The sequence below is a fragment of the Canis lupus genome, chromosome 7 (genome assembly GCF_003254725.2).
Source record: "Canis lupus dingo isolate Sandy chromosome 7, ASM325472v2, whole genome shotgun sequence".
In the NCBI taxonomy this organism is placed as follows: domain Eukaryota; kingdom Metazoa; phylum Chordata; class Mammalia; order Carnivora; family Canidae; genus Canis; species Canis lupus.
The window spans coordinates 28,955,983-28,978,222 of record NC_064249.1 but is presented as its reverse complement, the minus strand read 5'-3'; the positions used below and the strand labels follow the sequence as shown (position 1 = coordinate 28,978,222).

General features: G+C 35.8%; 1 protein-coding gene across 8 annotated transcripts in view; it reads right to left on the bottom strand.

Moving 5' to 3' along the window:
• The window catches only part of NME7 (NME/NM23 family member 7), a 262,510-nt gene that overhangs the window by 155,849 nt on the left and 84,421 nt on the right, over positions 1-22,240 (bottom strand). For all 8 annotated transcript variants that reach the window (XR_004817624.2, XR_004817627.2, XR_004817626.2 and 5 more), the window contains exon 7: positions 18,116-18,221. Coding sequence is in view for 3 of the 8 variants with exons in the window: in XM_049112342.1 (XP_048968299.1) it covers positions 18,116-18,221 (106 nt within the window). In the remaining 5 variants the exon portion in view is untranslated. The remainder of the gene's footprint in view (positions 1-18,115; positions 18,222-22,240) is intronic.

Here is a 22,240-nt window from a genome sequence, read left to right as displayed (position 1 = left end):
CATCAGGATCTCCGCATGGAGCCTGCTTCTCCCTCTGCCTGTGTCTCTGTCTCTCTTTCTCTCTGTGTCTCTCATGAATAAATAAATAAAATATTTAAAAAAAAAAGATGTGGTACATACACAGACACACACAGACACGCACTGGAATATTACTCAGCCATCAAAAAGAAAGAAATCTTGCCATTTGCAATGACATGAACGGAGCTAGAGAGTATTATGCTAAGTAAAATATGTCAGTCAGAGAAAGACAAATACCATATGATTTTATTCATATGTGGAATTTAAGAAACAACTGAATGGGGGCAGAGGAGAGGCAAACCAAGACATAGACTCTTACCTATAGAGAACAAACTGATGGTTACTGGAGGGAGGTAGACAGAGGCATGGCTAATTAGGTGATGAGTATTAAGGAGTACACTTTTGATGAGCACTGAGTGTTGTATGTAAGTGATGAATCACTAAATTATATACCTGTAACATGTAAAACATGTTACATTGCATGTTGAATAACTGGAATTTAAATAAAAACTTTTAAAAAAAATATTTGGCTTCAAGTTTTCCTAACCTCAAATCCAAGATATTCTAAAGAATGAGAAACAGAATAGTCTGCAGCATAAATCTACCCAGAATTCCAAGATTGATTCCAAACACACCAGCGACAATGTAGGCTCTTTCCAATTTGCTGAAATACAAATTATTATTATCCTTTAGTGCAACCATTCCTTTAGTAACTAGGCTACTCAGTAATAATTACCATGAAAATAGCTCTAGAGAAGTAACTAGGATGAGTAACCCACTCCCCATTTTGCAGACACACAAGCCACCATCTATAACACAGAGATGCAGTAGATCCAAGTTGGTGATAGGTTATCAATGAACTAAATGCCAAAATAAATTGACAGCCTTGAACCATGGGTTTTCTAGAGTAAGAAGGTGTGTGAATATGTAGAAAGGCAGAGTATTGTTTATTAAGAATCCCATCAAAAATCAATTACAGCAATCATGTCCCTTCAGCACTTTTCATAAGTGTCAAGGACTCCCATCTCCTAACATGTCATTTGGAAACTCAAGCTGTTTGAAGACCTTTCTGTAAGTTTCCATCTTTTCCTTAGGTGTGTGCCTTTTTTTTCTTCATAAGAATCAATGATAATTATATTCTCAGAAGCTCAGCATTTACAATCTGCCATAACTTGAATCATCTTTTAAAGTCTTACAACAGGGATCCCTGGGTGGCGCAGCGGTTTGGCGCCTGCCTTTGGCCCAGGGCGCAATCCTGGTAGACCTGGGATTGAATCCCACATCGGGCTCCCGGTGCATGGAGCCTGCTTCTCCCTCTGCCTGTGTCTCTGCGCCCCCCTCTCTCTCTCTCTCTCTCTGTGACTATCATAAATAAATTAAAAAATTTTTTAAAAATTTAAAGTCTTACAACATGAGATCATGCTACCTTGGCTTTTCATTTTTAAAACACTTCCTGATAAAGTAACATCATGTTCCCTGAATCCCTGGACCCTACCTCCACAGGGATAGGTCTAGCTCCCAGGTTAGAAGAAGGAAGCAGTCCAAAGAGCACAATCATAATCTGAACAGAAGACATTCCTGTCTTCCTTTTGTCACTGTGCAATTACACATTTCTGCAGAGGATGAGGTTCGCAAGAGACATAAGAAACCAGTACCAGGGGTTCCTACAAGGTAGAGGAATGGGAACACACTATGTTTGCTACAGACTCTTTAATATATGCTCTCCTCAAGTCAAGATCATATCTAGCTATGCTTATTATTAGTTATCATGAGTTCTTAAATTACACAGTCCTCTAACAGACATGTGCATGAAAAATAAGCAAAGGGAGTGGTACTTTATCATCAGCATTCAATATAAGAGCTTGACTTGATCCTGTTCCTCCGGAAAGTCTCTGGATATACCTAGAACCCAGTAGGTCAACAGATTAATATTTCTAAGGCATATGTGTCAAACTGCTTCACTACCGTCATTCCCTGTATAATGACTGCTGAATGCCAAGGTATAAAAAAGTGTAAAAAAAGAAATGAGAAAATGAAGTTTCCGACTTATTTCCAAATGAAATAATCCTCCTTTCAACAAACATCGTCCCTTAAGTCATACACATGCAGGATGTCCCAAAGGTCTTAGCAATGATCCTAGTTAGCTCCCAAGTACAAATATCCCAAATGTGTAATAAAATATGATTTGAAAGTTGACTTATATAATTTTCTTTTAAAAATATTTATCAAAACATAAACCTAAAGTTAGATATTATTCAAAATGCAAAAAAAAATAGAATACAAAAGAAATTTAAATAATTATTCTTACAAATGATGTTAATTGGGTATGTAGAATTTATACTTCTGAAGTTATGGAAGCTTAAAAACACACTGTGACTTTCAAGACACCTATTTTAGAAGTCATTTACTTTATCATTAGACTTGCTCTAATGCTATATTTTATTCTAATCTCATTAGCGAAGAATGTCAGTCTAAGGATTGCTGAGTCATCCATTGATCAGTTCATCAAGACAAACTTGGTAAGATTTTAAAAATGCATATTTCTGATCCAAACCTACTGAAGTTAGGGCCCAGGAAGGTGCATTTCAACAGTCTGCCCAAGTGACTGTAACACATACTAAATTTTGAGAAGCATTGTGTCCCACAATACCACTGATTCAGGTTTGAGTTTCACATCCCAATATAAGCGTTAGGTCTTATATCACTTGAAGAAGACTATCACACTGGTGGTTCCCAGTAAGCCATAATTTCTGGTATTCATGCCCTAATAATCCCCTCCCATACTGGACTCTGGACTTGGCTATGTGACTTGCTTTAGTCATTAAGACATTAAGACATGATGCAAGCAGATGGTGGATGAGCACTTACACATTGAGAACTGTCTTAAAATGTTCTTGGAAGCCAGGAATCATGCCAAAAAAGAAGCCCAGGATGGACTACTGAGTGATGAGATGCCACATGGAAAGTCTCTGGAGGATGAGAAGAAATCTTGTATTTTCTAGCTCCATCCAGCACGGTTTTCTTTCAGCTGAAGAAACCACTCAAGTGACCCTAGATATATCATGGAATAATCACCAGCTGAGCCCAAGTAATCCAGAGAATTACGAGAAATAATAAATCATTTTTAAGGAACTAAGTTTTGGGATGGTTTGTTTTAAAGCAATAGATAACTGAAACTGTTAACTACTGATTGAGGTTTTTAAAAAATGTATCATGTGATATAATCTCCAAAACTGCTTTTATTAGTACCTAATTTTTTTGAACATTTACTATGGAAACTGCTCTAAGTGCATCACATGTATTAGCATATTTATGCAGTAGATACTGTCCTCTCCACTTTGCAGATTAAAAGAAATAAGGTTTTGGGTGTTCAATAAATGTTTCCAAGATCACACAACTAGTAAATGGCAAGCCACAGGACTATAAGAGGCATTCACTGTACATTAAACTAACCTTGCCATGTACAGAATTTTCAGAGCTCTTTGCCATTCCTTTACCTAGATTCTTGTGCCCTCTAATTTGTACAAAGTAGTATAGATTTTATTTGGCTTATACTACACCTAACCAGGCTCTAAAGACACCTAAGGTTCCTCATATACACACCACAGTTGCTAGGCATTAGTGCTTTGGCTGCCTAGCAACAGATGTTTCTTTATTCCAATCAGATGTGAAGAGCAAGCCCTGACTTTCAAAGATAAGAGACACCATGACTTGTCATTGCTTTGTCATTGATAGAGAGCCTATAATCATAAAGGCACACAGGCCGGCCTGGGATAAACCTATTCACTTCTTCTTTCTCATAATAACATATTCAAAAAATCAGAACTAGCTATTCATCCTCCAAATGTCTCCAAGGAGACAGCAGATATGACCAAGTTCATACATTAAGAAAGACTTCTTAGCTCTGAGAGGTTTTTTTTTTTTTTAAGATTTATTTATTCATGAGACAGAGAGAGAGAGAAAGAGGGAGAGAGAGAGAGGCAGAGACACAGGCAGAGGGAGAAGCAGGCTCTACACAGGGAGTCCGACATGGGACTCGATCCTGGGACTCCAGGATCACACCCTGGGCTGAAGGCAGGTGCTCAACTGCTAAGCCACCCAGGCATCCCAACCCTGAGAGTTTAAAACACTAGTACTGGTACCATACAGTTAGTTAGGATGCACATACACTGTGCATTAAGTTATATAAAATTATACATCAATACAGTTGATTAAAAAATAAAAGTTAATAAAAGGAGAAATAACATTCTCACAGCAACAACTTAGAAGATAAAAGAAGATTTTGTAGTGTCTATTTAAAGCATTCTTTTTTCTTTTCTTTTTTTCGTTATTTCCTAACGCCTTTTCCTTTTCTGTTAAGCTTTTACTTTATTGCCAGTTAACACAGTGTTATATTAGCTTCAGGTATACAACCTAGTGATTCAACAATTCCATATATCACTCAGAGCTCATCACAAGTGCATTCTTTAATCCTCATCACCTACTTTACCCATCCCCTACCCCCCTTATGGTAACCTTCTGTTTGTTCTCTGTAGTTAAGAGTCTGTTTCTTAGTTTGGCTCTTTCCCTTTTCTCCCTTTATTCATTTGTATTGTTCCTTAAATTCCATACAAGTGAAATCATGTGGTATTTGATGTTTTTTACTTATTATACTATAGTTCTATCCATGTTGTTCCAAATAGCAAGACTTCATTCTTTTTTATGGTTGAATAATATACCATTGTGTATATATACCACTTCTTTATCCATTCATCACTTGATGGACATTTGGGCTACTTCCAATGTCTTAGCTATTGTAAATAATGCTGCTATAAATAAAGGAATGCATATATCCCTTTAAATTGATGTTTTTATATTCTTTGGGTAGATATTCAGTGGTGCGATTGCTGGACTGTAGGGTAGGTAGTTCTACTTTAAGTTTTTAAGAAATCCCCATACTGTTTTCCATAGTGGCTGCACCAGTTTGCATTCCCAGTGCACAAGTGTTCCTTTCTCTCCACATCCTTGCCAACACCTGTTGTTTCTTGTGCTGTTGATTTTAGCCATTCTGACAGGTGTGAGGTGACATCTCATTGTAGTTTTGATTTGCATTTCCTTGATGGCAAGTGATGATGAGCATCTTTTCATTTGTCTGTTGGTCATCTGGATGTCTTCTTTGGATAAGTATCTGTTCATGTCTTCTCCCATTATAATTGGATTATTTGTTTTGGGGTAACTAAGTTTCCTAAGTTCTTTATATACTTTGCATACTAACCCTTTATCAGATATGTCATTTGCAAATATCTTCTCCCATTCAGTAGGTTGCTTTTAATTTTGTTGATTGTTTTTCACTGTGCAGAAGCTTTGTATTATGTTGTAGTCCCACCAGTTTTTGTTTTTGTTTCCCTTGCCTCAGGAGACATACCTAGAAAAAAGTTGCTACAGCTGATGTCAAAGAGGTTATTGCCTATGTTGTCTTCTAGGATTTTTATGTGTTCAGGACTCACGTTTAGGTCTTTTTTTTTTTTTTGTCATTTAGGTCTTTAATACATTTTGAATTTATTTTTGCATAAGAAAGTGCTCCAGTTTCTTTCTTTTTCTTGTTGCTGTCCAGTTTCCCCAACACTATTTGTTGAAGAGACTGTCTTATTCCCATTGGATATTCTTTCTTGCTTTGTTGAAGGTTAGCTGGCCATATAACTATGGGCTTATTTCTGGTTTTCTATTCTGTTCCATTGATCTACGTGTCTATTTTTGTGCCTCTACCATACTGTTTTGATGACTACAGCTTTGTAATATAACTTGAAGTCCAGAATTGTGATGCCTCCAGCTTTGCTTTTCTTTTTCAAGGCTTTTTGGCTATTCAGCGTCTTTTTTGTTTCTATACAAATTTTAGGTCTGTTTGTTCTAGTTCTGTGAAAAATGTTGGTATTTTTTTTAAAGATTTTATTTATTTATTTATTCATGAGAGACACAGAAAGAAACACACAGAGAGAGAGAGAGAGAGAGGCAGAGGCACAGGCAGAGGGAGAAGCAGGCTCCATGCAGGGAGCCCGACATGGGACTTGATCCCGGAACTCCAGGATCACGCCCTGGGCTGAAGGCAGATGCTTAACTGCTGAGCCACCCAGGGATCCCCTGTTGTTGGTATTTTGATAGGGATTACGTTAAATGTGTAGATTGCTTCAAGCATAGTATGGACATTTTAACACTGTTTTAACATTGTTCTTCCGATCCATAAGCATAGAATGTCTTTCCAGTTCTTTGCGTCTTCTTCAATTTTTCCTCAGTGTTTTATGGTTTTCAGAGTACAGGTCTTTCACCAATTTTGTTAGGTTTATTCCTGGGTATCTTATTATTTTTGGTTCAGTTGTAAATGGGATTCTTTTCTAAATTTCTCTTTCGACTGCTTCATTATTGGAATATAGAAATGCAACAAGTTTCTTTTCCTTGATTTTGTATCCTCTGACTTTACTGAATTTGTGTAGCAGCTCTAGCAGGTTTTTGGTGAAGTCTTTCAGCTTTTCTAGATATAGTATCATGTCATCTGCCAATAATGAAAGTTTAACTTCTTCCTTACTGATTTGGATGCCTTTTATTACTTTTTGTTATCTGATTGCTGTGGCTAGGACTTCCAGTACTATACTGAATTAAATTGATGAGAGTGGACATCCTTGTCTCATTCCTGACTTTAGGGAAAAGATTTTTCCTCATTAAGGATGATATTAACTGTGGATTTTTCATATATGGCCTCTATTCTGTTGAGGGATGTTCCCTCTAAACCTACTTTGTTGATGGTTTTTATCATGAAAAGATGCTATTATTTTGTCAAATGCTTTTTCTGCATCTATTGAAATGATCATATGGTTCTTATCCTTTCTCTTATTGATGATGTATCATGTTAATTGATTTGTGAATACTGAACCACCCTTACATCCCAGGAATAAGTCCCACTTGATCATGGTGAATGGTTTTTTTAAATGTATTGTATTCAGTTGCTAGTAATATTTAAGATTTTTATATTTGTGTTCAGCAGGAATACTGGCCTGTAATTCTCTTTTTTAGTGGTGTCTTTATCTGGTTTTGGTATCAGGATAATGCTGGCCTCATAGAATGAATTTGGAATTTTTCCTTTCCTTTCTATTTTTTTGGAAAAATTTGAGAAGAATAAAGAAGGTTTCAACTCTTCTTTAAATCTTTAGTAGAATATGCCTGTGAGGGCATCCGGTTTTGAACTTTCATGTCTTAGGATTATTTTGATTACTGAGTCAATTTCTTTGCTGGTTATGAGTCTGTTCAAATTTTCTATTTCTGCCTGTTTCAATTTTGGTAGTTTATACATTCCTAGGAATCTATTTCTTCTTGGTTGTTCAATTTGTTGACACGTACTTTTTAAAAATAATATGCTATTACAAATCTACAATACTGGTTGTTATGGCTCCTCTTTAATTAGTAATTTTGTTTATTGGGGGTCCTCTCTCTTTATTCTTAGTAAATCTGACTAGAGGTTTAACAATTTTATTGATTTTTTTCAAAATCAGCTTTTCATTTTACTAATCTATTCTACAGTTTCTATCATGCGTTTTTGCTCTAATCTGTTTTATTTCCTTCTTTCTGGTGGTTGTAGGTTTTGTTTGCTCTTTTTCTAGCTTCTTTAGGTGTAAAGTTAGGTGTTTATTAGGCATTTTTCTTGCTTCTAGATTGCTATAAAATCTTCTCTTAGAACCATTTTTGCTGGTTGTGTTTTCATTTTCATTTGTTTCTAGGTACTTTTTAAATTTCTTCTTTAATTTTCCGGTTGACCCATTCATTATTTCATAGCATGTTACTTAACCTCCACGTAACACAAATACATGGAGGTTATGTGTGTTAAAAAACTTCCAGATTTTTCTTGTGGTTGACTTCCAGTTTCATAGTGTTGTAGTCAGAAAAGATGCATAGTATGATTTCAAATTTCTTGAATTTATTGAAGCTGGTTTTGTGGACTAATGTGTGATGTATTCTGGAGAATGTTCCATGTACCCTTGAAAAGAATCCATATGGAATGTTATGAATATATCTGTTAAGTCCATTTGATCCAATGTGTCATTCAAAGTCATTATTTCCTTGTTGATGTTCTATTTAGACGATCTATCCACTGCTGTAAGTGGAATGTTAAATTCCCCTACTATTATAGTATTACTGTTGATTAGTTAACTGCCTCATGTATTTGCGTGTATATGCGTGCTGGGTGCATAAATATTTACAATTGTCGTATCTTCTTTTGGATTATCCCCTTTATTATTTTATAGTGTCCTTGTTTGTCTCTTGTTACAGTCTTTGTTTTAAAGTCTGTTTTGTCTGGTATAAGTATTGCTACTCCAGCTTTCTTTTGACATCCATTTGCATGACAGATGTTTCTCCATCCCTTCACTTTTAATCTATAGGTGTCTAGGTCTAAAATGAATCTCTTATAAGCAGCATATAGATGAGACTCGTTGTCACCTTATGTCTTTTGATTGGAGCATTTAGTCCATTTTACATTCAAAGTAATTATTGATATGTATTAATTGCCATTTTATTATTTGTTTTGCAGTTGTTTCTATAGATTTCCTCTGATCCCTTGTCTTTCTTTCCTATTTGCTGATTTTCTTTAGTGATACATTTGGATTCATTCTCTTTATTCTTTGCATGTTTATTAGCAGTTTTTAATATACAGTTGCCATCAAGCTATAACCTCTTCTGCATAAAGCAGTCTATATAAGGTTGATGGTCGTTTATGTTTGAACCCATTCTTTTCTCCTCTCCTCACCATGTTTTAGGCATATGTTATTATATCTTATTATCCTTTCCTGGGGGGGAGTTCCTTGACTTACTTTTTTACAGATATATTCATTTTTAATGCTTTTGTGTTTCCTGCCTTTATACTATCAATTTTGGTATCTCCATTCCAATCAAAGAGACCTCTTTAATATTTCTTATAGGGATGGTTTAATGGTTATGAACTCCTTTAGTTTTTGTTTGTCTGGGAAATTTTTCTTTCTCCTCCTATTCTGAATGATAGCCTTGCAGGACAGAGCATTCTTAGCTGCAGATTTTTCCCATTCAGTTCTTTGAATATGTCCCATCCCATTCCCTTTTGGCTTGCAAAGTTTCTGTTGAAAAGAATCTACTAGCTTTATAGGATTTCCCTTATAAGTTACTGACTGCTTTTTTCTTATTGCCTTTAAGATTTTTTGTCACTATATTTTGCAAATTTAATTACAATATGTATTGGATGTGTGTCCTCTTGTTCATTTTGATGGGAATGCTCTGTGCCTCCTGGATCTGGATATCTGTTTCCTTCCCCAAGATTAGGGAAGTTTTCAGCTATTATTTCTTCAAATAAATTTTCTGCCTCTTTCTCTCTCTTCTTCTTCTGGGACTCCTATAATATGAATGTTATTGCATTTGATTGAATCACTGAGTTCCCTAAGTCTATTCTCATTTTGCATAATTCTCTCTTTTGTTCAGCTTCATTACTTTCCATTACTCTGTCTTCTAGATCTCTAATTGGTTCCTCTGCTTCTTCTATCCTGCTCTTTATTCCATGAAGCGTGTTTCTCATTTCATTTATTGAGCCCTTTATCTCTGCTATGTTATTCCTTATCTCTGTGTTAAGGGTCTCTCTCATGTCTTCCATTCCTCAAGTCCAGTGAGTATCTTATGATCATCACTTTAAATTCTCTATCAGGCATATTACTTATATTTGTTTCACTTAGATCTCTGCCTATGGCCTTGTCCTGTTCTTTCATTTGTGATAAATTTCTCTGACTCCTCCTTTTGTCTGCCTCTCTGTGTTTCTGTAGTGTTAAGAAAGTCATCTGTGTCTTCTGATCTTGAAAATAGTGATGTTATATGAAGTGCAGTGTTCCCTGTTCATGAGAACCTGTCACTTCAAATGCATTGGTAACCATGATAAATGGCAATAGGTTAAATTCAACTATTATTCTAAGATAAGACTGCTAGATTGCATTGAAAAAATTAAAAATTTAGGGACACCTGGGTGGCTCAGCAGTTGAGCATCTGCCTTTGGCTCAGGGCGTGATCCTGGAATCCGGGATCAGGTCCCGCATCGGGCTCCCTGCGAGAAGCCTGCTTCTCCCTCTGCCTGTGTCTCTGCTTTTTCTCTGTGTCTCTCATGAATAAATAAACTCTTAAAAAATTAAAAAAAAGAAAAAAAGAAAAAAATTTTAAATGGAAATAAAAAATTTAGCCACAGTGGCTATAACATATACATTGAAGCAAAAGGATAAAAAACTTGAAGGAAACATATGCCACCCTTAAAGGTAAACAACACAAAACAATGAATGGAAATGAAGTAAGACAGTATATAATAAACAAAAAGATATAATAATCACAGGTAACAATGCAGCTTCAGGATATACAAGGTAAAAACAGGCTAAAGTAAAAGGAGAAACTGACAAATTCGTAAATAATGAGTAATTTTAACATGGAAGAATTTTTTAAAACTTTTTTTTCAGAAGCTGATATACCAAGCATACCAAAAAGAAAAAGGGGTGGGGGGAGGACGACTGTAGATCTGAACAACAGATTCGAATCAACAATTATTTATAAATAGAGAACAATGTAACAAATATCCTTCTTTACAAGCACCTTTTGCAAATATTTTAAATTTAATATATCAACAAATTTCAGTGATCAAATTATCATAGAGACCACATTCCTTAACAATGTGCAGACACTAAAAGAGACTCCTAAATAACACACGAGCAAAAAAATAAAATAAAATAAAATAAATTAAAATTGCAACGAAGAGAGCAAAATATTTAGAGAAAAATAACTATTTCTGCAATTGTAGTTTGCATTATTGTGGAGGAAAGGAACAAAATCATTAGTCATAAATCAATATATAATATAAAGCATATGGATTAATATATAACAGCAAACTGTGCTTAGGGCTCTGAAGGAAAAGCAGAGTGTCAAAAGAACATGTCATTTGGGTAGCTAGTATCTTCTGGGAGAGTTAGGTTTCCCTGAGGAAATAACATTTGGAGGTTGGGAAGGAGGGCATGCACAGTTCAGACAAAGGGAAAAGTAAGGAAGAAGATCCTGAGAAGAGTAGGAACTAGGAGTATTCGGGGATCTGAACAGTAGCCAGTGGCACTGGAATGCAGAAGCAAGGGAGAGTAACTCAAACAGGTGTAAATAAGTGATACCTAAAAAAAGTAGGTCCTTGAAATACATAAGGAAAAAAATAAGGACAGCTTTTAGTCAAACATCTTTAGGAGTATAAAAAATAGTAGCACCTGGGTAGCTCATTAGTTAAATGTCTTAGGCTCTTTTTTTTTTTTTAAAGATTTTATTTATTTATTCATGAGAGACACAGAGAGAAAGGCAGAGACATAGGCAGAGGGAGAAGTAGGCTCCCTGCAAGGAGCCTGATGCAGAACTTAATCCCAGGGTCCTGGGATCACAACTTGAGCCAAAGGTAGACGCTCAACCACTGAGCCACTCAGGTGACCCAATATCTCAGGACTCTTGATTTCCACTCAGCGTTGTGATCTAGGGTCAAGAGATTAAACCCCATAACAGTCTGGGGCTCAACATGGAATCCTGAGATTTTTTTTTTTCCCTCTCCTTCCCTCCCCTTCTCTGTTCCTCCCCCTATCTCTCTCTTCCTCTCTAAAAAATAAATAATAAATAAAGCAGTAATTAAAGTGTGTGTGTGTGTGTGTGCGTGTGTGTGTGTAAAACATTCCCATTTAACTGGAAAAGTTTTAAGGAAATATCCTAAGTTTATAATTCTCAAGAACTTGTTCATTATTTGTCTCTTAACTGCCACTAATGACCAGAATGGCAGTAATTTTTCTAAGTCCTATCTTAAAATGTATGTTTCACCCTCTTGCGATGTAAGGTATTTAAATCACCCTTCATACCACTTATTATATAACCTATCCAGAATGGCTTTCCACAAGCAATCAATTGACCTGAGTATTCATGGAATAGTACAAATAATCCCAGCTGTGAAATCAAATAGCTCTAGAATTCAGCATGTTAACTCTCCCTTCTAATTTTTCAATTCCACACCTGTAAAAGGTGGTTAATAATCAAACTTGATGATGAGAATTTATAGAGTTTATGTGATAATCTACATGGAGGCAAAATGGTACAATGTGATACAATGATGGCAAATGGTACAAATACCAACCCCACCACCTAAGAGCTGTGTGACTTTGGGCCAGTTACTTAACCTCATTGCTTAGGTTTTCTCAATGTGACATGGGCTTCAAATACTACCTATGCTAGAGTTTTGAGGATAAAATAATTCATGTAAAGTACTTAACACTCCATAAATGTCAACTGGTAGTATTGAAACTGGTTTTGTTGTTTGTTGTAGTTAAGAGAATCCCTAAGTGTCTCACTAACAAGATTTGATTTTTCCCCTCTGCCTTTAGTCAAGTTATCAGTAACTGACAATCCTAGGGACTCACATTTTACTTTAAAGCTTATTAGATGTTGAAACATATTAGCAAACAAAATTTCACTGTTTCTAAATAAAAATTTCTCAATAGCCTAATACATACCTATTTCTGCAGGACCATGAAACCAGAAAAAGTTTTGAAACTCCTTTTAAATCACTAATTTCATTTAAAGCTCTCATAACTTACAAATTCATTAGGGATTTTCATGGCCTATAATTTTGTGCTTCAAGATCACTCAATTCATTCACTGCACTCAATGCATTCAAAGGCAGTGAACTATGTGTAGTTCACTGCACTTGGTACATGTTATAAATTCCCTCCAACTGTTTTGTTTATTCTTTCAGATAGAACATAAAACATTCACAAAACTCCAAAATTGTGACATTCTAAGCAAAACGGCACACTCCAGGAATTTTCATGGAAGGAGTTAGATTTACAATGTTTACATACAAAGTCTTTGCACTAAAAAATTTCGTGCAGCCTTAGTTTCCCAGTTTCCAAGAAGCTAAATTACTTAAAGGAAATCTAACAAAAAAGCTGAGAACTTAACCAATTCTATCGGCCCCCTCAAATTCAGGGGGCTGCCATTAGGTGGCATGTGTCTTACAGGGTTCTGGGCCTACCTAGCAACAAAACTACCATTCTGGGTGGATATTAAAACTGCAAGATGCTCTGAGTAAGAATAACTCAATTTTAAAAGTGAAAAACTTGATAAATATGATCTTGCTGTTATTCATCCTGTTCCAACTAACATATCAGAGCCAATTCTGGGGTGAATTTACAAACTGGCCAATATTCTCATAAATTTGCTTCCATAAATAAATAAATAAATTAATTAATTAATTAATTAATTTGCTTTCTAATTAATTAAATGCAAACAGACTCCAAGTCTGTCTATATATGTCTTTTTAAAAATAAAATCTTTGAAACAGTCTCCATGAAAATAGCATTAATTTTGCAGCTAATACACAACACTGGAATACAGAATACTGGGTTTAGAGGCTGAGAGGAAACTTATAAACTATCTTGACTCATTTTACTGAGGAATAAACTAAATTTCAGAAAGACCAATTTATAAATGATGCAGTAAACTCTTTAATGTATAAATCTGTTCTAAGGACAATTTCCAACAAAACTTCAGGACTTTAATATTTCAAAAAGGCTAAATTTGGGGGCACTACAGTGGCTCCTCCTGCCCCCTCCTGCCCAGGGCAAACCACAATAGACCACAGACGATCAGTATAGATAATCGCTGATAGCTGCTGAATCAACTAGATGTAAACAATGATAGGGATTTTCCTTCTTTTTTTTTTTTTTCCTGTGGATGATTGATGTGGAAGTTGCAATTTGTTAGCATTTTAATCTATTGCTTTGTTACTAAGGAGTCATTAACTTTAGTTAAAAATGAAAAGGTAATGACATTAGTAGTAGTGGTGATGGCACTAGTAATAGAGTAGTAATCATAATAGTCATACCGTCTAACACACATAGCACTTTAAATGTTTAAGCACTGTATTTAACACATTAATCCTTACATTTAATCAGTTAATTAATCATTTAGTCATTTAATCATTACATTCAATGCTTTTAATCCTTACAGTTACCTATTAAAGAGGGTATTCTATATTATTCTTATTTACAGATAAGGAAATAAGGTACAAAGAGGTTAAGTAATTTATCTGATATCCCATGACTAGTAAGTAGCAGAGCCAAAATTCAAGCCTACAGAGCCTGATTTCAGAGAAAAAATGATTCATTTCATTGATGGAATTAAACTAACTACATGGAAGTAAAACTGAGGACATCAAAACAAATGCATTGCAGTTTTTAAGTTAAAAAAAGAAAAAAGAATATAAGAACATTCGCCTTGGTTTTCTTCCCTTTTAAAACCGGAGTCCCCAAACGACAAAATGTACTTCAATCTACAAACATAAAAAGACTTGCAAAGCACACCTTGTTATTTTTTCCCACCTATCTCTTCTGCAAACTAAGGTGCCTCTTTTCTAGATCTCTCCACATCCACATAGATCAACTATAGAACTAAGAACTAAGGCTGCCTACATCCACATGACTTTATTATTTGTGCCAAGAAATTCTTACCCAAAGATAAGGCTGTAAATCAGTAAATAGCTTCATTGTTCACTTCAGGAACTTCCCCAAAGTCCATTTACCCCAACAATAGACTACTCAAACAGTCCCCTTTTCGCAATATTCCCTCAACTGGACAAACAACTCGCTTATCCAACAACTGTACGCTTACAAGTCTTGGTTAAGATCTTTGTCTCACTGTTTCCACTAATCCTAAACTATTATATCAGGAACTTTATGCAGTTTCAATCACATCACTGTAGTGAAAGACCCACCTTAAATCTCTTAAGGTCACGCCCAAGACTCTACAATATCTGCTTTATTAGCTCTCCCTGATAGCTAAGACTGTCAAGATGTGCTCTCCTTGCAATAAGCAGAAGTTGTGGCTTCATTATAGCTATTCTGGCCTTCTTTGGGGGAGTGATAGTCAACAGAAGGAAATGAACCAATTTGATTTCAATTGTTCTCTTATCAACAACTCCTTTAAAAAAAAAAAAATCTCTTCTCCCCTCACACCTACACTAGACCATAGGTGAAATTAAATATACCAGGAAGTGAGATCATTATAGAAAAAGATAAACAAAAACCAGCAATGAAAGGGCCTGCATAGGATGTGAGGGCGATCTGGCTGCGACATCTGTCAACCCATTGACCGCCAGGGTTGATTCCGCTGATCTGGCTGGCTAGGCGGGTGTCCCCTTCCTCCCTCACCGCTCCATGTGCCTCCCTCCCGAAGCTGCGTGCTCGTGCTAAGCTGCGTGCTCGTGCTCGGTGGAAGAGGACGACCATCCCCGATAGAGGAGGACCATTCTTCCGTCAAGGGTATAGGAGTAGCTGCGCTCCCCTGCTAGAACCTCCAAACAAGCTCTCAAGGGTCTGCATAAATCTAACAATAAGCTCAATGCAAGACTCCAAACTGTATTTCATTGTGGCCACAATTTAAACTCTGAGCTAGATTAACTGCACATTTAAAACTGGTGTATAAAGATTCCTAAAAATTGATATTTAGAAAGAAAAGGGGAAAAAAAGCCTTGAAATGCCAAAGTTTAAAGTATTCTGCCATCTGATTAGTTTTTACAAAAATGTCCTTTAATCAACTCATATGTTTCTAATGTTACATGTGAAATATAAACACATGAAATATAGCTAATCTTTAAAGAATAGCTGACTAAAAATTACTTAAACCTGTATAAATATAAAATTAGTTATTTTGATATCTTTTTGATCATTGTTACTAGATTTGTTATGTTTATCTATGCAATTATTAAAGTATATAACAGTGTTGACTATGATTCTATTTTATTCCTGTCTCTTCAAGCACTACATTTTACTGAAAAAAATTAAATCAGTTAAAAATCCAATTGAGGAAAAAAGGGGGAGGGAGAAAAATAACAATTGAAAAGTATTAAGATGCCAAACATAAGCTTTTTAATGAAGTCTAGGCCTTTAAACAAGAATTTGTCTCATCACATTAAAACATGTATATGTTATGTATGTATATGAATGTGGGTGTAAGTGTGTGATATTCATCCCAAGGTTAAGAAAAAATGAATGCAACATAAAATCCCAATTTTGTTTTCTATAGCTTATAGTTTATCAACACCAGCTGTTTCAAATATTATTATTACTTTCTGTGGAAGTGTTGCTAACTATGTTATTATAACCATCTTGCTATGGAGTCATACACATTGAGGAAAGAACATGGAGGTTAAGAAACCAGGTCTGTATCTTGGATTCCTTACTCTAAATTGGCAGAAATACCTTATTCTCAGATAGCCTCAGCTCACTTATCTGGAAAAGAATGATACACCCACCTACTTGGCAATATTGCTGTGAATATTAAAGGAGAAAGGAAGAATACCCACTATTTGCTTCAACGTGGACGGAACTGAAGGGTATTATGCTGAGTGAAGTAAGTCAATTGGAGAAGGACAATCATTACACGGTTTTGCTCATACGGGGAATATAAGGAATAGTGAAAGAGATTATAGGGGAAAGGAGGGAAAATAAGTGGGAAAAATGAGAGGGTGACAAAACATGAGAGACTCCTAACTCTGGGAAACAAACAAGGAATAGTGGAAGGGGAAGCAGGCAGGGGGATGGGGTGACTGGGTGACGGGCACTGAGGAGGGCAGTTGATGGGATGAGCACTGGGTGCTATACAATATGTTGGCAAATTTAACTTCAAAAAAAAATATATATATATAAAATAAAAATAAAGGAGATAATGTATAAGGTACTCAGTTTACAACCCAGCAAGTGTTAAGGCCTCTGTAAATGTTCGTTAGCCATCATCCATAGTAGTTCCCCGTAATTGTGGTCCTAAGGATCTACAAGATATTAAAGTACTTCCTCAATAATTAAAGAACCATTCGTTATGCAACAAGATCTTTAAAGCTCAGATCTTTCAACCAATAATTCTATTTTCAGGAAACTAGCCAGAGGAAATGATTAGAGATATTGTCAAATATTAATGCTCAAAAATATTCTTCAAAGCTTTATTTTTAACATCAAAAACCTGGAAACAACCTAAGTATCTCAATATTATACATCTATATGATTACATAGTGTACAACTGTTAAGAACATCCAAAATGAAGAATTAAGAACATCCAAAAATGCCCCCTAAAATTAAATTAAAACAATAAGCCTATGGCCATACATCTCAACCATGTTAGCAATGACATGTCAGTGTATATATACACACACACACACACATTCAGAAGAAAATGATGTAGAGGAAATATAAAAATATAAACAATGACTATATCAAGATAATGGGAAAACAGGTAACTTTTACTGTTTCCTTTTTTACTTTTTCCCCCAAATTTCCTAGTGTATACCTAAATTACTTTGATATTTAGAAAAAGTGAAACTAAAAAACCCATTCAATTATGTTTACTATTTAGAATATTCTAGGGTTTTTTAAAGGATAATCTTTTAAATTATACCCATCTCATTTCCAAAAAGATTTGGAATAGTTGACAAAACTACATACAACACAATAAAATAAAGAGAAGAAAAATAAAGATAAAAAAGTTTGCAAACTCTACAGCCATATACACATATCTACCTATCTATGCATGTGCATACATGTGTATATACATGTGTGCATAAGTATATGTTCAAAGAACTTGATTTCAGATACTAAGAACTATAGGAAGTTTCTCCAGCTTCCTCAAAAAGGGCATACAATAGATATGGTAGACATTGTTTTAAATTGTACCTTAGGAGAATTATTTCAGTGAATTAAGTGAATTGGTTATGTGATTGGAAGGAAAGGAGGTAGATTAAAAGTCAAAGAATCAAGACCTAAAACAGGATAATCATGACCATGATCAGCAACTCAACAAACACCTTTTTAAAAATGTAGATACAAAGATAAATATAGATGTACACAGATTTTTTTCCCTCATGGCCTTTATTCATGTGACTTCAAAGAAAAAACTTAAAATATTAAAGTTATATTTTAATTTCTACATATAAAATACGTCAAGAAAATAAACTAAAAAAAAAAAAAGCTCCTACAACATGTATTTGGATATATTCTTTCAACATAGCACTTACCTTCACTGATGGCATGGGGTTTAATAATGCAACAGGTACAATTGGTAAATTTAGCGGTGTTTGCTGGTCCACAAACTCCACTTGAAGGAAAAAATAACTCCATTTCCTAAAGACAAAGAGAAATAACTTTGCCATATGTAATCTCTTATCTTGAACTCCTAGTATATTTCTGGGAAAAACTATGCAATTGCTTTTAAGGTTTCATGATATAAATTCTTTGCTTCAAGTTTTCTAAAAATGATTTTTACAAAGACTAACTGATTAACCAAACCCTGTTTTAAGTCTTCTAATTAAAAGGTCATATAAAAAAGTATTAATTAAAGTAATGAGAATATGTATCATTCTTCCCCAGGATGAGAACTAAAAATATCTTAACATATTTTAAATATTGCCAATAATGAATACAAAGTTCTTATTTTCCCCAAAGCAATAGTTCATAGACACAGGTCCAATTTTAAACTTTTTATTAAAATATGTAACATTAAAAACTAGGAATTCTTTATAGAAACAGATTAGTATTTAAGAACCAGAATAGCAAAATTAGTTTTAACTAATTAAAACTAATGAACTGGGGGCACCTGGCTGGTTCAATCGGTAGAACATGCAACTCTTGACTTTGGGGTTGTAAATTTAAGCTTCATGTTAGGTATAGAGATTACTTAAAAATACAATCTTTAAAAAAAAACTAATCAACTTAGTATCATTCTAAGCATACAATTAAGTCACATAAACTTAATTTTATAACCAGATTCAGGCTATGTTATTTGCTTTGCACATAGTTCATGTAGATGACAACTCAGCAATTTGAACTAGCCACAAACACAATCACACTAATTAATTCTTTTAATTATTTAGACAGATGCTTTCTTGCTTCTCAGCTTTTATTACTGTTATACTTCTATTCCCTATAAAACCCTCTGTCCCGAGCTCCAAAGAACTCTACCACTTCAATTATCACCTCCTCCAGGAGGCCTTTTGTGATTCCCCTAATCAGTACCTGTATTACTATAAAACTGTGGTTATTTGGGTAATTGCCCTTCACAATTTTCAAATGTGAAGCAAGTAACTAAACTGTATAGTTTTGTAAGTCCTTTAGCACCTAAAACAAATGACTCAAAGTAAATACTCATTTCTCGTTGAATTTAAAAATGGAAAGATCATAGGATTTGTTAGTGTGCCACACTGATGTACAATTTTAAAAACCATAGAGGAACTATGCAAATAGCAGTGTATATACACCTGTGCAACTCTGGCATTAAGACATTTTAGAATAAAAATGTTCTATTCCTTAGACATCAAGTACTTTTCTATCACATTGCTGCCTTTGTTTATTACTCTTCTTGATCAATAAGAACAGCAACTTCCACTGGTAGTCCTACACAAGATGATTTGATTACATATTCGCAGACAACCTATATCAGACAGATGAGAGCTCAAACACCTGCAAGGTCCTGGCAGTAATAACGAATGAATGAAGTAAACCTGGCATGACAAGAGGGTTGCAGACTGGAAAGGAAATGCCCCCTCTAGGGTTCCTGGTTCTCTGCTTCCTTTGCCACAAAACTCTTCTAAAGAGGTGTCTTTATTCTGTCTTTACTTCACCTCCATTCTCTCTTAAATATGACCTCCACATTGCCAAATCCCCTGGTTCTGTCTCAGCCCCCATCTCACTTGACCAAACAGGATTTGACACAGGTGATCTCTACATTTTGTAATGTTTTCATCCCTTGACTCTCTTCCTACCCCTCTGGTTGCTCCTCCTACGTCTCCTCTGATGGTTTTCTCCCACGTGTCCTCATCCCTCAATGTTGGAGAGTTCCAGGGCCCGTCTTTCATCTACAATCACTCTTTTGGTGAACTCAAGCCCCATGTCTTTATTTGTCTTTATTTGATTTTTTAAAGAGTTTTATTTATTTAGTCATGAGAGACACAGAAAGAGAGAGCCAGAGACATAGGCAGAGGGAGAAGCAGGCTCCATGCCGGGAGCCCAACACAATCCAGGAACTCCAGGATCACACCCTGAGCCGAAGGCAGACGCGCTCAACCACTGAACCACCCAGGTGTCCCAAGCCCCATGTCTTTAAATGTCATCTGTATTCTCATGGCTCCCACATTTCTGCCTCCAGTCCAGTCCAACCTCCTCCCTAAACTCCATACCCATATCTATGCCACTACCACTTAGAGATAATTCATATTTAAAACATCTTGATTTCCACTGTTTCCCATAAATCTGTTCATTTCCACCCTGTTTCTCCTGCCCCTCCACCATCACAGGCCTAAGAAAAAACCTTAGAATGATCCTTGATTTCTCTTCTCCTTTTCTTTGCCATCCATTCAATCTAACAGGAAATCCTCTGTAATGCATCCAGGATCTGACCACTTCCACATCTGTCACCCTGGGCCATGCCCACCACCAATTCTTCCTTTGACATCTGCTCTAACCTCCTCACTGATCTCCCATTCCAACTTTTCCCCCAACACACCTACGCCCACCTGGCCTGATCTATTCTTAATACAGCAGGCAGCATGAAACCTATAAAACACATGGCGCCGCTCCTCTGCGCAGAACTCTCCAATGGTCTTTTATCTCATTCAGAATGAATGTTAAAGTTCTAGATGTCTGCAAAGCCTTATGTGATCTGACTCCTACCTATAACTTGAGCTAAACTCCTATTCACATGAAAACACTTAGATTTCCAACCCGGCATCACTGACCCCATCCACTCACAATTTACTTAAACAAAGCAAACATGTTCTCACCTCAAAACTTTGCATGTTTTATTCCCTGTCTCCCGGAATACTCTTTCTCCCTAATACTTGCATGGTTTTCTCCCTCACTTCCTTCTGATCTCTGCTTAAAATGAAGACTTCCTGACCCCATACTTAATAGCACTCCTTGCCTCTACTCAACACACAATCCTTCCTCCATCTTGGTCTTTTTCTATCCCTTCCCCTTCTTTATTGTCTTCAGAGCACTTACCACATGACATGCTTTATACCTATTTATTTATTATCTGGTATCCCCCCAAATATCAGAATAGATGTAGGCTCCAAGTGAGTCAGGACCTTGTTTTGTTCACTAACAGCTCAATTAATATTTTGAAATTCAGAGGAAAAAAAAACCCTCTGCATGTGCTAAATAAAATATGTCTGTCCAAATTGCATAAATGAGAGAAATGACACCCCGAAAGCTTGAATAACAAGCCCTTACAAGTTAGCAAGTGACAAAGTCAGTATTCAAAACCAGGTCATACTGGTTCCAAAGTCGCAAACTTTTTCCGTCCTCTGGCTTTCAAAAGTAGAGAAGCTGTGCTCAGTTGTTCTGCCTCTAGTTTTAACCAATTATTGGGGCCAATTATTTTGGTCTCAACTTCCATTTCTTTTCTTCCTCAACTTTTAAATATGAAAATGCCAGCTTTCCAAGTACTCATTTACATATGCTGAATAAATGTATATTTAAGGCAAGGAATATAAAAGTTTTACTTAAATATACCTTCTCCGTGAAAGTGAGTAATTCTATTTTATGCCTTTCTCTTTCTCCCTGCGTAGGTTATCCTATCCCAATTATCAATCTAAACTAACATTTGCAAGAGCACTTCTACTAGGTCATTGTTATGGCAACTACTTTAAAGACTTCACACAATAAATGTAAAGTTGCATAAAAAAATGTTCATATCCCTTTGTGATTTGAGCTGCTTAAACATACTGCACAAAGCTCCTCTCCTTCCAAGAGTCCTTGCTATTACTCTTAGCCTTTTTTTTTTATGTTCCTAAACTACCTACCAGGGAAAGATAGAGATATGGAACTTTCCCTGAAAATAAAGGCTCATGGAATCTTCAACTTTTTTTTACTATATTTTATTTAACAAATTGTAAAGTATACAGTTGCACTGTTTCACAAACCTCACCTAAGATCCATGGTACTCACAAAAACATCTGACTACTCTACATTCCTATCTTCAATTACCATAATAAAAGTATCACTAGGGATCCCTGGGTGGTGCAGCGGTTTGGCACCTGCCTTTGGCCCAGGGCACGATCCTGGAGACCTGGGATCGAATCCCACGTCAGGCTCCCAGTGCATGGAGCCTGCTTCTCCCTCTGCCTGTGTCTCTGCCTCTCTCT